This window comes from Octopus bimaculoides, chromosome 21 (assembly GCF_046866305.1).
Source record: "Octopus bimaculoides isolate indiv1 chromosome 21, ASM4686630v1, whole genome shotgun sequence".
NCBI classification, from domain to species: domain Eukaryota; kingdom Metazoa; phylum Mollusca; class Cephalopoda; order Octopoda; family Octopodidae; genus Octopus; species Octopus bimaculoides.
Genome location: NC_142948.1, coordinates 36596467 through 36613966, shown reverse-complemented (window position 1 = coordinate 36613966; position 17500 = coordinate 36596467). Strand labels below are relative to the sequence as shown.

The window sequence follows — 17500 nt, the reverse complement described above, 5'->3', positions numbered from 1 at the left end:
TCAATTACTTTTCAGTTATTCTCCTGGAGATGTGTTGATGGTTCAGCCTGAAAATAGTTCTGAATCTGTGCAAGAATTTATTGAATGTCTGCAGCTTGATCCAAACAAGCTTTTCATTCTGAAACAAAATGACCCTGGTAAGACATTATTTACCCTCTGTCCAGTGACAACTTTGGCCACCTTTTTGAATTCAATATCTCCACCACGTATGAACATGCTTATAAAATCAAAAACCAGTCGAGCACTCATGATCTTTCTGTGCTTCACTTATTACTGCTTTCTGTCCTCTCTTTTAACTTTTTCTACCTTTGTCCTTCATCCTTTCAGGGTCAATAAAATAAGTACCGGTTGAGCACTGGGGTCAATATAATTGACTTATCTCTTTCCTGGAAAGGGCTGACCTTGTACCAAAATTTGAAACCATTATTATTATTATTGTTGTTGTTGTTGTTGTTGTTGTTGTTGTTGTTGTTGTTGTTGTTGTTGTTGTTGTTGTTGTTGTTGTTGTTGTTGTTGTTGTTGTTGTTGTTGTTGTTGTTGTTGTTGTTGTTGTTGTTGTTGTTGTTGTTGTTGTTGTTGTTGTTGTTGTTGTTGTTGTTGTTGTTGTTGTTGTTGTTGTTGTTGTTGTTGTTGTTGTTGTTGTTGTTGTTGTTGTTGTTGTTGTTGTTGTTGTTGTTGTTGTTGTTGTTGTTGTTGTTGTTGTTGTTGTTGTTGTTGTTGTTGTTGTTGTTGTTGTTGTTGTTGTTGTTGTTGTTGTTGTTGTTGTTGTTGTTGTTGTTGTTGTTGTTGTTGTTGTTGTTGTTGTTGTTGTTGTTGTTGTTGTTGTTGTTGTTGTTGTTGTTGTTGTTGTTGTTGTTGTTGTTGTTGTTGTTGTTGTTGTTGTTGTTGTTGTTGTTGTTGTTGTTGTTGTTGTTGTTGTTGTTGTTGTTGTTGTTGTTGTTGTTGTTGTTGTTGTTGTTGTTGTTGTTGTTGTTGTTGTTGTTGTTGTTGTTGTTGTTGTTGTTGTTGTTGTTGTTGTTGTTGTTGTTGTTGTTGTTGTTGTTGTTGTTGTTGTTGTTGTTGTTGTTGTTGTTGTTGTTGTTGTTGTTGTTGTTGTTGTTGTTGTTGTTGTTGTTGTTGTTGTTGTTGTTGTTGTTGTTGTTGTTGTTGTTGTTGTTGTTGTTGTTGTTGTTGTTGTTGTTGTTGAGCAAAGTTGAGGTTGACTTTGCCTTTCATCCTTTCGGGGTCGATAAATCAAGTGCCAGTGAATCACTGTGGTCAATGTAATCAGCTAGTCCCCTCCTGCCAAATTTCAGGCCTTGTGCCTTTAGCAGAAAGGATTATCATGACCATGATGATGATCATCATCATCATCCTCATCAAGGTGGTGAGCTGGCAGAGTTGTTAGCACACCGGGCGGAATACTTAGTGGTATTTCATCTGTCTTCGTGTTCTGAGTTCAAATTCTGCTGAGGTTGACTTTGCCTTTCATCCTTTCAGGGTTGATAAACTAAATACCATGGCTAGAAGTGTTTTCACAGAATATTTGAAGTGAATGACACTGTTGCACACTGTCAAGACAAGGAAACACATGCATGCACATGTGCACGCACACATGAGCATTTCCCTCTAGGTGGGTCAGTATTATAAAGGATAAACTCCAAATCCCTACCCCTTCCCCTGCCTGCCAAGTTATGCTACAGTTATCTCAACAGCCTTAATGACCTATCTCTCTACCTCCAGATGTCTCGTTGCCAGCAGAACTTCCTCAGCCATGTTCCATTTACCATTTACTCAAGACATATCTGGATATCAATGCCATCCCACGGAGATATTTCTTTGAACTTATGGCTTCTTTCTCAGAAGATGAGCTTGAGAAGGAGAAATTACAAGAATTCACCACAGCAGAAGGTCAAGTGAGTAATACTCGAGTGCGGACATGCTTGAGTACAACTGTAGTTGAGTGGAATGTTTGCAGATCACATTGGTGTTATACTTGTATGAATGATTGAGTTAAACTACCATATATGGCAGTAATTCTCGAGTGAAGTAATGAGACCATCATAATCTGTACGAGAAGATGCTGAAAAGTTCCTGACTTTAGAGGTATTGGGAAAGGCCTGGCTGGAAGCCCAACCTTCTGAGTTCTTTTACAGGGCTTAGAAAAACTGAAGGGCCTCTGCAATAAGTGAGTGAATCTGAGAGGGAAATATGTTATTCAAAACCATAATTAACTGATCCTCTTGTATTTTCTTTTACCCAAAGCCAGGAACTTTTCAGTACCCCCCTCGTAGTAGCACTAATATTTGAATGAATGAATGATTGAGTAAAGCTACAAATCCACTCACAAGGCTTTGTTCAGTCCGAGGCTATAATAGAAGATACTTGCCTAAGATGCCATGTAGTGGGACTGAACCCAGAACCATGTGGTTAGGAAACAAGCTTCTTACCACACAGCCACTCCTGCACATATATATATATATGATGCACTTCCATATAGTTTCAATATACCAAGTTCTCTCACAAGGCATTGATTGTCCCAGGGCTATAGTGGGAGGTGCCATGCAGTGGGACTGAACCCAAATCCACATGCTTGCAAAGTGAGCGTCTTAACCACACAGCCATTCCTTGCAAGCAATTCTTGAGGGAACCATTACAGGTCAGAATTGAGAGGATCTTTAGAGATGATTTTTGACTAAACCCGTCTGTGTCAGTCATAAAAATATTATGGATTCCTGTCTGTTCTCTAAATTTCAGTCTGACCGATACGACTATTGCAATCGAGTACGAAGAACAACTCTTGAAGTAAGTGGAATTCTTAGATTTCTTTCATTGTTTCATTTTTGTCAATGTTTTGAAAGATTCTTAATGGGAACTCATGTGTTGAAATAGGTTTTGTTGAATCTTGGGAAGGTCATTATTCTTTTATTCCTTTACTTGTTTCAGTCATTTGACTGTGGCCTTGCACTGGTTGTATTTCACTTCTTTACTATTATTTTCAATCAGTTAGCTATTTAGCCAACTAACTAATCAATTGTTTGATTAATCATTCTTGTACTGGTGCCACATTAAAAGCACCCCTGCTGGTGCCATGTAAAAAGCATCCATAATAGTACCACGTAACAAGCAGTAGAGAGGTCATGTCATTGAAGAGGTCGCAAACGACAGCAGAAGTACTTTGGCAAACTTGTTAGATTGATTGATTAGTTGAATGATTAATCAAAACAATTGGTTTGTTAGTTAGATAGTTAACCAATTGACAAATAACAATAGAAACTATAGTGTGTCTGTGTGTGTGTTTATCATTGGCATAATAACCCTCCCAAGATATAACTAATTATTGATCATTCATTTAAATTATGATTAAAAAAAGCCTTGTGATTGAATATTTCAGGCAGAAGTTCCGTTCTGAGTATATGCGTGTGTGAAAGTGCTTGTACCTCTTTTAATAGGAGGGAAATACAGTTTTTTTATTTAATATTATTATCATTTTTTTTTTTTTTTTTTTTTTTTTTTTTTTTTGCATTTTCTTCATTTTATTCCTTCCAGGTTCTCCAAGACTTCAAACAGACTGTTCCTAAAATTCCTTTTGAATATATTTTTGATCTAATTTCTCCTTTGAAGCCACGCGCATATTCAATTGCTTCTTCCCAAAAGGTAAAAGTATTTGTTCTTTTATCGTGCCAATAGTGTTACTGCTGCTGCCGCCACCACCATTGCCATCATCATCATCATCATCATCATCATTGTCATCGTCATCATCAACATCAATAGCATTACCATCATCATCATCTTCATCATAACCATCATCACTGCTACTATCATCATTTTTGTTATCATCATCTTTGTCAGTGTCGTTTTCGTCATTGTTGTCATCACCATCATCATCATCGTCGTCATTATCATCTTTGTCATCATCATCATCATTATCATCATCATCGTCATCAGTAACATCAACAACAGTAACAGCTGTCTGCATGCTGGTATCACAAAAAAAGCCCAACTGGTTCATTGGGGTAAGCCACAATAACAGCAGCAACTGTGAAATTTAAATTTAACAAGTGCTTTGCTACCTCACAGTGCTAGGGTACATCTTCCCCTGGATAAGAGGATAGTCTATCACAGATAGCTTTCCCTGTCAACAGAATTGAATGCCAGCAACACTGCAAGCCAACAAAACATTCCTTAATTTTACAGACTCACTGATAATTTTTTGAGTAGCAGACTGTACTGAGTATGCATGCACACATACAGGTGTAGATGCACACTCATGCATGTGCAAATGCACACACACACAGACACACACACAAAATTTGAATGCAAATACTTCAGAGTAAAGAAGGAGCAAAAGGGAGTGCTCAATGTTAAAAGTAGAGTATTAAAATATATTACATTCATTTAGATGAATGTATAAAGAGGAGAAATGAAAGCTTATGGGAGAATTTATTCATTCATTTGATTCATTCTTTAATGTTCTGAGTCTTTAAATGAACACATATGTGTGTCGTCATCATCATCATCATCATTTAACATCCATTGGTCATGCTGGTATGGGTTGGACAGTTTGACCAGGTTTCGTAGGCTGAGGGGCTGCACTAGACTCCAGTCTGATTTGTTATGGTTTCTACGGCTGGATGACCTTCACTACACCAACCACTCCAAGAGTGTAATGGGTGCTTTTACGTGCCACCAGCTCAGGTGCCAGTTGCGTGACACCAGTATCTGCCATGACTACAATTTCACTTGGCTTGATGGGTCTTCTTCTCAATCACAGCATATTGCTGAAGGTCTCTCTCATTTGTCATTGCCTCCCTGAGGCCTAGCACTCAAAAGGTGCTTTTTACATGCCACCAGCACAGGTGCTAGTTACCCAACACTGGCATTGGTTACATTGCCTCTGTGAGGCCCGTGTATATAATATATACCCCAGAAATACAACTTATTAGCGACTATATAAAGCCAAGATGAACCCAAATGTATCACAGTCCAATGAACGCTAAGAGGTTGAGACTTGACATAAAAATAAACAAACCACATATTTTATTCTAGAAACTAATATATGATCTTACTTACAGAAATCTGCTATGACTGTGGATATTTTAGTGGCTGCTGTAAAATATCGGACCAAAATTCAAAGACCAAGACTTGGCATCTGTTCCAACTGGATTACCAGCAGAGAACCACATTCCACTCTGCCTGTTTGGATAAAACCTGGCTCATTTGTCTTTCCTGCAAATCCGGACATTCCTGTGATAATGGTTGGACCAGGTAAGATAGATATATTCACAACCATTTGTCATTATTTTATTACGTATTTTTATTTATTCATATATCAGTGGTTCATAATTAAGGCAGCTAATTAGTACAATTGTTACAGCAAGGACAGATTGTTTTGTGGTTATTATCCTGGCTCTGAATTCAAATCTTATAGAAATCAACTTTGCTTTTCATCCTTTTGGGGTTGATGAATAAAGTACCAGTTCTGTACTAGGATCAATTCTTCTCTTTCTCTCAACCATTTTTCTATCTATCACTCTCTTTCTGGAAGAAATTGGCTCCACCAGATCCAAAGTTGTTCAAGATATGTTATATTTTACAACAGTGCCTCTCCAATTCTATCAAAAAGTCGAGGGCCTAAAGGAGGATGAAGTTTATATTATAGTATAATTGTGATGACTTATTGGACAAGATCTTGTATTACTGGTTAATAAGTCATGAATTCAAAAATGCTGTGTACATTTCATGATGTTACTCAATAAAACATTTCCGTCTATCTACTTTGTAGACATATATATAATTTCTCTGTTTTACATTCAGTTTCTCCAATACACAATTAATTTCTGAAACCCATTAGCACTATTACTACTTTCACCTTGATGTCATGCACATTTCAACTTGTCCTCAGCTTTCTCTTATATATTTTGGCTTGCACTCAGGTTATATGACACCCTCTCTTAGGCTGCTATATCGTTATAATACATTAACCAGCCTATCCTTCACATGCAACTGTCTCTCAAATTACGTGACATATTGTTGAAACTGATCCCTACTTGACATGAAATTTCAATGGAATTGAATGCCAGCTCCTGGCAGGGCTTCCCATGTTGAACAGGTTAAAGGATAGAGGTCAGACTAATACTGGTTTCGAATAACTTTGTCCTTAAGTATGTGTATATATGAATATAAGTATATGTATCTGTATATATATGTGTGTGTGTGTATATTTATATACATTTATATGTATGTGTTTACACACACACACACACACACACACTGACAAACACATATCATTAATCTTTTTCTCTTTTTACATAACAACTGACCTCTACATGACATAGAATTTCCCAGGATTTGCACCCTGTGACATCTCTCAGATTGCCCACATGTTATGTGAACATACATTCTTTAGTCTGTACCTTCAAATTTACATTGCATGCTCCTTAAAGTGATACATTGTTCAGACTGTCCTTACGCCACACAATACAATGATCCAATTGTCTTTGCTGTCCTTCAGGCTGACCCCACTTTTGCTATCCGAACTTAGCTTAGTGATTTACTATTTGTTTACAGGAACTGGTTGTGCCCCTTTCAGGAGTTTCATTCAAGAAAGAACATCACAGAATATTGGAGGTGAGTTATACTTAACCAGGCGGGGTCCCAGGAATCTTTTGAATGGAGGGCAGAAGGTCAGAAGGGAATACAATTCCAGGAGAAAAGGGCATAATAATGTTATTTAGAAGGGTGCATTTCTTTCCTTGAAGGGATCACATGCTCCTCAGTCCCCACTTGGGTCCACAGAAAACTCATGCTTTATGTTCAACACACTGACTTACTTAAAGCCTTCACTTCCAATAGAGCATAGGCCATTGATGATCCTTCTCCACTGTTGTTGACTCTGGGCTGTCCCTTCTACTTCTCTCAAGCTGGATCCTTGGTTTCTCAGCTCTTCCTCATTGTCCTGCCTTCCCTAAGGGATGGCCTTCCTCTCCTAGTTCTTGTTGCTTTTGAATTGTCATCAACACTTCTGTTATTTTGGCAGGGTGTTGGCCCTATATAAACCCATTTTTACCTCTGGGAACAGGTGGTCAGTATTAGTCTGGCCTAAGGTGGTGAGCTAGCGGCATCATTAGCATGCTGGACAAAATGATTAGTGGCATTTCGTTTATGCACAAACACACTAATAAAAACACGTCATTAATCTTTCATTTTCTCTTTTAATTTTTCAGAAACTTATATTTTCTTTGGCTGCAGAAATCAGAAGAAAGATTATTTTTTTCAGGAAGAATGGGAAAAACTTGAGCAATCAAATCTTCTTCATGTATTTCCAGCATTCTCTAGGGACCAGGTAAAAATGACATTTCTCTTCAGTTTTTTCACCATTTTGTTCTTTGAATTGTCATTACTCTTTTAAAAATATCATAAATTAGCAACTAAGATTTTAATGGAAATATTGGTTTCAAATTTTAGCACAAGGCCAGCAAGTTCAGGGAGGGGGGAAAGTCTATTACATCACCTCCAGTATTCACCTGGTACTTATTTTATCAACCCTAAAAGGATGAAAGACTAAGTTAACCTTAATGGAATTTGAACTCAGAACGTAAAGACGGATGAAACGTTGCCAAGCATTTTGCCAGTTCTGTCAGCTAACTGCCTTAATAATCCTTTCTACTAAAGCACAAGGCCTGAAATTTTAAGGGAGGAGGCACTTCAATTATATTGACCCCAGTGCTCAACTGGTAATTATTTTATTAAAGGATGAAAGACCAAGAAGTCTTTCACTTCAGGTTAGTATTACAGTATGTAAGAGTTACTTAGTAGATGGGGTGGGGTAGAAGCATGAAAGTAATAAGCGGGGAAGTGAGGAAAAAAATTGTCTTTTATTACTAGAAATATGATTCTCTCTCCCTTATTTCTCTCTCTCTCTCTCTTACTCACTCAATCACTCTCTCGTATCTCTCCCTTTTATTTATTAGCTTTCTCTTCCTTTCACTCACTCACTCATCTGTTTTTCTCACTCCTACACAGGAAGACAAAGTCTACGTCCAACATGTACTACTGAAACAGAAAGCTTTGGTGTGGAATCTGTTGGAGGTAGAAAAGGCTTATTTCTATATTGCTGGGTAAGTTGTTTTCTCCAGATATTCTGGGACTGAATGAGAAATATTTTTACATTGCTAGGTTAAGTTCGCTCCTCCAGATATTCAATGACAGGATGGGAAATCTTGTTATTGAACCCCATATCATCTGTGGTCCAGTTGTACTGGACCACAGCCTGCACCCATTTGAGCGAAATTTAGCTGCAATTTTTAGCAGGTCAAACAACAGAAGCATTGATGACAGTTCAACACCAACAAAGCCTGGGAGTAGAAGGCCTTCCCTTGGGGACAACTCAGAGTCAAGAACAGTGGAGAAAAATCTTTGGTGGCCTCTGCTTCATAGGGAGTGAAGGGCTTAAGTATGATGTACAACAGCATTGTTATATCTGATGTATAACAGCCTTGTATGATATATATCAATAATGATGTATGGGTGTATATTAGCTGAACATAATGAGTTTGAAGAGAATGACTTAAAAGATTTCATAAAATGATTTTTATTTCCAAACAAGAATTACAAAATTAAAAATTTTTTTACAAAAATGGTAACGCAAAATAATAATAATAATAAAAATAATAATAAAAATAATAATAATAATAATAATAATAATAATAGGTAAAAAATATTTATAAAAAATTGCTTGTCTGTGATTTCAGGAACGCCAACCAGATGCCAAATAATGTGCGGGATGCTGTCGTTGAAATAGTCGAAACAGAAGGAGGAAAGTCAAAGAATGATGCCGACGAATATGTAAAATATCTTGAACAGACCAAACGATACCAAGTTGAATGTTGGTCTTGACCTAATTTATATTGTTTGTTAGTAATAAATAAACGAATGAGTAAACATTTAGTCTTTGATTAGGTCATTGTCATTACTTGAAGACCAAGACATCCCTGCTGCAAAAACAATGTCTCAATACATATTCATCCAACCCATGCTAACGTAGAAAAGCTGATGTAAACTGAACAAACAAGTTATTATTATTGGTCATTCCTTAACAGTTTATTCATTAATCAGTGAAATCAATTTTAGTCTTGATTGCTCATCACAATGAATAAGACAAATAAAAAGCATTGATTTTAATCAACAGATAAAACAATGAGCATATATTTGCTGTTTTCCATGTCAAATAAATTTATTTTAGCTATCTGTTGTTACTGATAAACATCTAACTAATTAGTTTCCTCATTAATAAACTACAGATTTAAACAGTTGTTTGCAATACTAATTAAATTGGTCAGCTTTTTGCCAAGGATTAACTCTTTAACATTTAATCCAACCATATCTGGCCCAAATATTTTACCTGTTTTATGTTCAAACTAACCAGATCCAGCCTCTCACGCCTACCCTACAATGTCATTCTAAAAATAAACAATCATATCGTCAAAATCTTGAAGCTACAAGAGAATACATGATAAATTCAAAACAATGTAAATAAATGAGGATGTAATCAAACCAACATTGATTGTCAAATGATAGGAAGTGGGGGAAGTAGCACAAAGGCACATGCACACACACACACACACACACACACACGTATATATATATATATATATATATATATATGACAAGCTTCCACACAGCATCTACCAAATTCATTCACAAAGCATTGGTCAGCCTTGGGCTATAGCAGAAGACACTTGCCCAAGGTGCTGCAAAGTGGGATTGAACCCCAAACCACATACATGCTTGCAAAGCGAGCGTCTTAACCACACAGCCATGCCTGTGTCTATGTAGGAGAAGAAAAAAAAGCTTGAAATCAACCAGTCTAGTACAACTGCTAATATTTGACTTTAGTTCTTTACACTTTCAACATAAATTACTGTTCCTCATTTGAGACACATATGCACATACACACCACACAGATACACATTCACACACATGTGCACATAAACTACATCCATATTTGCTTCTGCTGGTATTACTGCTACACACACCAGCATCCTTGGCCAAAATCTCACAAAAGAGTACCTGACTGACTGGCATGGGGTCACTCACCAACACACTCCCACCTCTTTGGTACACAGGCATGCTGTCTCCTCACCCTGCTTCTTCTATTGCTACTACAGTAGTTTCGGCTCTTTTGGAGCTAACTGATTTATGTCACCATTTCCATTCAAGCTTTCTCGACTCATCCTTCTGTCCTCTTTTCGTATCACTCCACTAAACCACCCACAAGCCTTGAACTAAACCACCCACAAGCCTTGAACTAAACCACTTTCTCATTCCTTCCACCCAAGAACATCCCTGCTCATCCTTTAAGTCCTTTCACTCTCAGCAACAATAAACTAAGTCTTCTCCCTCTCTGTTTACTACAATAAACTCACCCCTTTAAGTTTTCTCTCTTGGTTACAATCGAAAATTAGAGAGGAAAATGTAGGGAGCTAAGGTCATTCCATGTAGGTATGCCCTTCACTCTAAAAAAATATTACTCTACAGTTAAAGGGTGATAGATAGAGAGAGACTGGTTAATTAGCAATATTAATGATGAAGTTATCTCAATTCCATATTTTTCAATAAAACTCTTATCGAAAGTCCGAAATAAGAGTTCTTTTTTAACATCTTCTCCATCAAAAGATGTGAACTTGTTAAAATAAAAATATGGCATAAACATTCACATATATAATGCTTAGTGGCAGATGTTGGCCCCATGATGAGATGTGGATTGTTGCCTAGATGTCATCATCATTGTTTTAATATTCACTTTTCCATGCTTGCACAGGTCAGATGGAATTTGTTTCCAGGTAAGGTGATATTTCTCCATGATTAGACATGTTTTCACAGAAGGTTGAAAATGATGGACACCATATGCATGATGGGAAATTACAAGTATGACATGAAGTAGCGGCAAAGAGATAGGAACACACACACATACATGCATACATATGTAAGCAAGCATGCACACATGCCTATATATATATATATACATGACAGGCTTCTTTCAGTTTTCATCTACCAATTCCACTCAAAAGGCTTTGGTCAACCATGAAAAGGAATGAAGAAGGATTAATGAATTGGGATTCTATGATGCAGATGATCTAGCCATTTGTGACACTAACTATAAGAAACCAACCATCCACCTGATCCCCTACCACTTAGGTGAATATACAAACCAGAAAGATTTCATACTCACCAGAAAATTTGACGAATGGTTGTGAAGAACATACTGCTTAACATAAACTTATTATCAGTGACATCAGAATAAAATCAAGATAGACTCAGAAATATATTTCTGACAATATGGAGAAGGAAGGTATGGAAGTTGAATGATGCCATCAGTTAAATGGAAATTGAAAGAAAATATTAGGTGATGCCAAAGACAAGAAGGAAGAAGAAGTGTAGGGTTTATAGATACAGAAAGTCATTTGGAGTTTCTTGAAGGCATTTTACTGCAAGCAACAGACTAGACTGGAGCAAGATTCCAGTTAAGCAGGAGTTAATATTCTTGTGAAATGGCAGAGTAGACAGAGCCACAAAGGAGCTTAATTCTCAGTTCCCCCTGTGTCTACAATACAGGAGTTCACAATTAGTTGTTTATGGGAATTTCTGTATGCTGATAACCTAATTCTCAAGCTGCAAACATGGAAGCAGAGCCTAGAATTGACAGGCACCAAAGTAAATCTAGCAATGACAAAAGCTTTAGTTAACAGGAAACAAAACTCTGCTGTCAACTAGGAAGTGCCTATGCTTGATATGCAAAAAAAAAAAAAAAAAAAAAAAAAAAAAAAAAAAAAGGGAAGATTTTATACAGTCTGTCCAATGTAAATTATGGGTATATATGAGATGTAGTGGGATCACAGGCATGATAAGAGAGAAGGAAGACTTCATATGTGGCAGTTGCACATAGAACTGAGCATGGCAAGGAAGTGGCCCACCCTGGGCAATTCTTTTTACAGAGTAGTACTTTTGGGTTTATTGTATAAGCCTATATAAGGCTTAGGGGCCTGAGGTGGTGGGCTAACTCGGGGACTATTCCAGGTGGTTCACACCCTTGTTATGTCACTGGATACACAGGAATAATTAGCAGGAAGAGCACCATTGAAATATATTCTTTCAAATGCTTGGAAGGTTCCATAGAAGTAGTTGATGGCTTATGGCTTAATCAGCAATGGAAGTTGGAGGGTGGGTGTTATGAAAGGATAATAGTGAAAGTAAGAATGAAGTGGAGAAGGCTGGCTCAGTAAGCTGTTACCTCTGCTGGTAAAAAATGGTTCTGTCTCTAAATGAAGGGTAGATTGCATGATGCTTGTGTACAAAGCGCAATGTTGCATGATAGTAAAACATGAAATGAACAGGATGTGCAAAGACTGGAAAGAAAAGTGGACATGCTCTGTTGCATGTGTAATGTTAGTATGCATGAATGACAAGGCACAGATAGGTTTAGAGATAAACTGAATATAAGAAGAAATAGATGTAGTGTGCAAGAGATATGACTGAACTGGTATGGACACGTGATGTATACAAAGGATAACAGACAGTTATGTGAAAGGAGTGCTAAATGATCCCAGTGGAAGAAACCTGTGGAAAAGGAAGACATGGAAAGAAAAGTCTGACCTCACGAGACTGGAACTTACCAAAAAGAGATGGCAAGTGACATGACCCTGTGCTGAAGAAGATCCACTGAACCAATGAAAGCATGGAAAAGTCGACATAAAATGATGATGGTGATGCTGTTGCTGTCACTGATGATGAGGATGATGGTGACTCTGCTTCTGCCGACAATAAGGTTTTTGAAGCTTTGATTGTAATTCCTTTTTATCTTGCTAATGCCTTTTGGAAAACGCATGAATGTTGCAACTTAAAACTCAGACAAGGCATTTTAAGAAAGGCAATAAACAAAAAAATATATTATCATTACAATTTTCAATAACATCAAACGAGAAGGTAAATTTAAATCTTCCAAGATGTCAAATTATGAAATCAAACCAACTGACACATACAAACTTTGAATTTTATGAAAATCAATATTTTTCATCCATCAAAGACAATCTAAAATGTCAAGTTTAGAACTTCAAACAACACACTACCATCACTAGCTCCTCAATTTAACATTTCTGTGTTATAATGGCAAAGAGGGACAGGACATATTTCCCTACAAGCTTGAAGTATTCAACTATATAATTACTGAATCATGAAGCTAAGCTTTTGGTTTGATTTCATGAAGGGAAGCCATTTTAATTTGTCTTCTCTTTTTTTTCAAGCTGCTCCATTAGATGAAGCAAACATACTGGAGTATGAGGGCAGGAAGCAGTATTGTTCCTCTACTAGATTAAATGGATATACTAAAGGAGAGGGAAAGAATGAAAAAGAGGGTTAATAATGTTCCTCCACTATAGGAAAGAAACATACTGGAGGACAGAGCAACATGACAATGTCATTCATCCACCATAAGCAGACATGTTGGAGGATGAAGTAAAAAAAAAAGTCATTATTTTCTCAAAATATTAATCAGACATGTTGGAGAAGAAGAATTAGCAGTGTTATTCTCTTACTAAATTACACATCCATACTGGAGGATAAAGAATCAAGGCAGTGTCATTCTTCCATTTATACGTTTATATTTTGGAGGACAGACTACTTTCAAACAGCATATTTTCATCAATATCATAACAGCAACCATCTCACTGAACATGTTTTACATGTTTCAATTCATTGAGAATTAATTATTACCAGAAGTATTCTATTCATTAGAAATTAATTAACTGGGACTATCAGCATGAGTGCAACAGGAATGACATTTCAGTCTGAACTAAATCCCTGGTAGGTGGAGTGATTGTATTAATATATGAACGTTGTATCACGAAGTGCTGGGCTTAAGTTTTCTATAGTAACAAATTGTGCCACCTCTTACATGTCTACAAGGATTTGTCCCACCATGGATTAGACTAATCCAACCTGGTCTTCAATCTCTAAAACAAATTACAAAGAGCAGAAGCTAGATCGGTTCACATTATCATAGCTAACACACACCACACACAAGACTACACTCATGGACCACACTCACAGACCATGTTCATGGATCACATTGACAGACCTTGCTCACAGAACACACTCACATACAATGCTCACAGGCCAAATTGTCAGAACATAGTCCAATACTATACTCACAGACCACACTCATGGATGACATTGATGGCCCATACTCACAGACCACACTCAGATAATACACTCACAAACTGCACTCACAGACCATCTAAACAATGAAGCAAAAATACCTAAAATGAAAGACCTTCAATATTGTTCATGTCAATAGTGGTGATGATTTGGTCACGGTCTTGAGATTGATCAGCCCTAAGATAAAAGGCACTCCAGCCATAACCATCCCATCTTTTTAGAGAGTAGGACTAAATCTTTTTAAGATGCTAGGGTATAATTTGAAGGAAATTTGGCTCTTTGGTTTGCTAACACTGGTATACTTGTACCAGGACCAAATGGGGCATACCTATACCTGTATGTCTCACCTCAAAAAAAAAAAAAGAAATTTGTTTCCTCATAATTTTTGAAAAAATAGGTTTCTTTAAGTGAGTTACTACAAATATCATTCAGATGGTGTAGATTCCAATTATATCTGAATTTGTGGTAGAAAAATGTTTTCAGACGGGTGGTGGGAAGAGGAGTTTCAGTCAAATTCACACAAGCTGACAATATCTTTCAAACGGTGTAGATTATGGTTAATCAGAATTTCACATGAAAAAAACTGATGGGTGCACACACACACACTGATACACACAACATACATTGTCTGAGAAGTATTTGAAGAAAATTTCATTGAAAAATACCTATTTTTGTCTATGTCATGAGGAAACAAAGTCAAGGGAGGCATACTTGTGTAGGTATGTCTCAAATGGCATACATTTTTCACAAAATATAAAATACAAAATATTGTAGAGTCTTTTTTGTTTTTTTTCATAATCTCTGCACCATTATTTTAGTACAGGAACTGGATATGAAAGAATCATATTCTGAAACTCCAAGAGTGATAATATCATAAAAACAACTGAATCACATTTCCAACCCCATAAAAAAAAAATTAAAAAAACGAAAAACAAAACAAAAAAAACTGGTGAACATCCATCATAGATGAAAGTCTTTCTTGGAGTAGACAGCTATTCGAAATTCTATAAAAAAAAAAAAAAATGAAACTGAGTTGGTAGTGCCTTTTGTCATGGGCCTTTGTTGGAGATGAAAACCTGAAAGATAATTGATTTTCAATAAATTTCTTGTAAGAAACGGAAGAATTTCTGCAGCAAAAGAATCAATGTTAAAGTGCAATGATAATGATAATCCTGACCGGCATTGAATGAGAATAGCAGAGACAATAGAGTACTGGACAAAATTTTTTGCAGTACAGTATTTAGTTCTGAGTTCAAATCCTGCCAGTGGCGACTTACCCTTTCCTCCTTCTTGGGTCAAGTAAAAAAAATGTGTCTCTAATTTACTATGGCTGATTGTGTCAACACATCCCCACACCTACAGTGTGGTTTGTAGCCTTGTATTAATGTAAGAAATCAATATTAGCTTCACTGTGGTTGTTGTTCCTTAGCCCTAGATCAACACTGTTCCAGTAAATAAGCAGTGGAATCAATTCAATATGATGACTGAAATGTTTGGAGATGGTGTTTCAGCATGACCACAAACTAATTACTAATTACAACCACTATACTTTAAGCCTATACTTTGATCCAAATCTGAAATGATTTGAGATCAAAAGGGATCCTACTTCAAAAGTGATCCAAGATCAATAGCAACCTATGATCAAAATTAATAAAAGATCAAATGTAATCCAAAATTAAAATTGAAGCCATTTGAATCATAATCACATGTACATACATGCAACACACGGGTATAGACATTGTATAAGTTTTCAACTCACATCTTGAAGGATGTTCAACTTATGTTTCAATTTGTTGAGGACTCCTTCTGACTGCTGCTTTGTTGAATCAAGCACATCAAAATGGTGGTGCATCTTTTGTTGTAATTGCATCTGCAAATAAATACAATAGATTTTTTTTCTTCTCACAAATTGTTTAGTAATAATACAACCCCTATGCTCTCTGAGCTTATTTTAAATCTATACTTTGATCCAAATCTGAAGTGATTCAAGATCAGAAGTTTATTGATGATAAATATGATCCTAGATCAAAACGGAACCTACATCAAAAGGTAATCCAAGGTAAAAAAAAAAATCCTAATCCAAAGTAATAAAAGATCAGATGTAATCCAAAATCAAACTTGATCCTAGATCAAAATATTGCAAAACAAGAAGTAATCCAAGATCAAAAGTAATTTTTGATAGAAATTGATCAAAGATTAGAAGTGACGGGTTACAAAATAAGTTGTGAGATGGATTAATCACAGATTAAATTAGGAATGAAAGACATTACTAACCCTAACATGATCCTGTTCTTCTATGAGTTTCTCTTTCAGGGCCTCACGACGCCATTCCTCATCGTTGTAACGTATTATGTTCTCAAGATTCTCTTTCTCTGGTTGGTGTTCCAGAAACAGTTGCTGCAAAAAGATGCATCCAATTATCATTCCATATCAACACTCACACCATTTTACCTTTATACACTCACACATACATCTTTTTACCTTTGTATACACACACACACACACAAACTCATCCACATTTTCTCATGCTCACACATTTTTCTACTTTTATACACATATGATCAGTTATTGTTATTCTACAAATCCAAGTAAGAATCCTCTTCTCCTTCATTTGTGGATCTTTGGATGTTTCTAGCCCCAATCCTCAATGTACAGCTTCAGTCACAGACAGGATAGCTTTTATCTTTTGTCTTGTACTCGTTTCAGCCATTAGACTGTGGCCATGCTGGGGCACTGCCTTGAGGAATTTTAGCCAAATGAATCAACCCCAGCACTTCTTTTTTAAAGCTGGGTACTTATTCTATTGGTCTCTTTTGCCAAACTGCTAAGTTATGCGGGGGTTAACACACCAACAATCATTGTCACGCATTCTTTCTTTTGAAAACAGCCATAGTCACAGAGCTACTCCTCATAATGCAATTCTTGACTATAAATGTTGTTGTTGTTTAGAGCAGGTGAGCCATGACCAACTAGTTGGTGGTGCATGACTTAATATTTTTGATATGAAATTATCCTAAAGACAGGTGACTACCACAGAGAAAGAGAGAAAGAGGGACATTGCAGATTGGTTCCACTTGCCAGCTGAAGTAATTTCAGTTGAGTTATGTGGCTAATTTCATGAGAAAGGCATGAATGTTGCAGCATTCCCTTCCTACTCTATATCGGTTAGTCCACATTACTCTGGTTTCTCTGGCCTATATATTCCTGCTGGACAGGACACTGGTCCATTGCAGGATTACTCATTTTTAAATGAGTGGACTGGTGTAACATGAAATGAAGTATTTTGCTCAAGAACACAATGTATCAC

General features: G+C 36.6%; 2 protein-coding genes across 8 annotated transcripts in view; one reads left to right on the top strand and one right to left on the bottom strand.

Moving 5' to 3' along the window:
- Positions 1-9182, top strand: part of LOC106873710 (NADPH-dependent diflavin oxidoreductase 1) — a 17097-nt gene extending 7915 nt beyond the window's left edge. For 5 of the 7 annotated variants that reach the window (XM_089339129.1, XM_089339128.1, XM_089339130.1 and 2 more), the window contains 9 exons: positions 16-137; positions 1723-1895; positions 2737-2784; positions 3529-3636; positions 5055-5247; positions 6550-6609; positions 7206-7324; positions 8005-8099; positions 8733-8928. In XM_089339129.1, coding sequence (XP_089195255.1) covers positions 16-137; positions 1723-1895; positions 2737-2784; positions 3529-3636; positions 5055-5247; positions 6550-6609; positions 7206-7324; positions 8005-8099; positions 8733-8877 — 1063 coding nt within the window. In that variant the 3' untranslated portion in view covers positions 8878-8928. Of the gene's footprint in view, positions 1-15; positions 138-1722; positions 1896-2736; positions 2785-3528; positions 3637-5054; positions 5248-6549; positions 6610-7205; positions 7325-8004; positions 8100-8732 lie in introns of all 7 variants that reach the window. The other 2 variants (XM_014921223.3, XM_014921296.2) reach the window with 1 other exon arrangement.
- Positions 9183-10258: 1076 nt separating this feature from the next.
- LOC106873177 (uncharacterized) overlaps positions 10259-17500 on the bottom strand; it is a 70654-nt gene continuing 63412 nt past the window's right edge. Inside the window, exons 42-44 of the mRNA XM_089339125.1 lie at positions 16468-16590; positions 15953-16063; positions 10259-15269 (exon numbers count right to left, since the gene is read on the bottom strand). Of these exons, the coding sequence (XP_089195251.1) occupies positions 15243-15269; positions 15953-16063; positions 16468-16590 (261 nt within the window). The 3' untranslated portion in view covers positions 10259-15242. The remainder of the gene's footprint in view (positions 15270-15952; positions 16064-16467; positions 16591-17500) is intronic.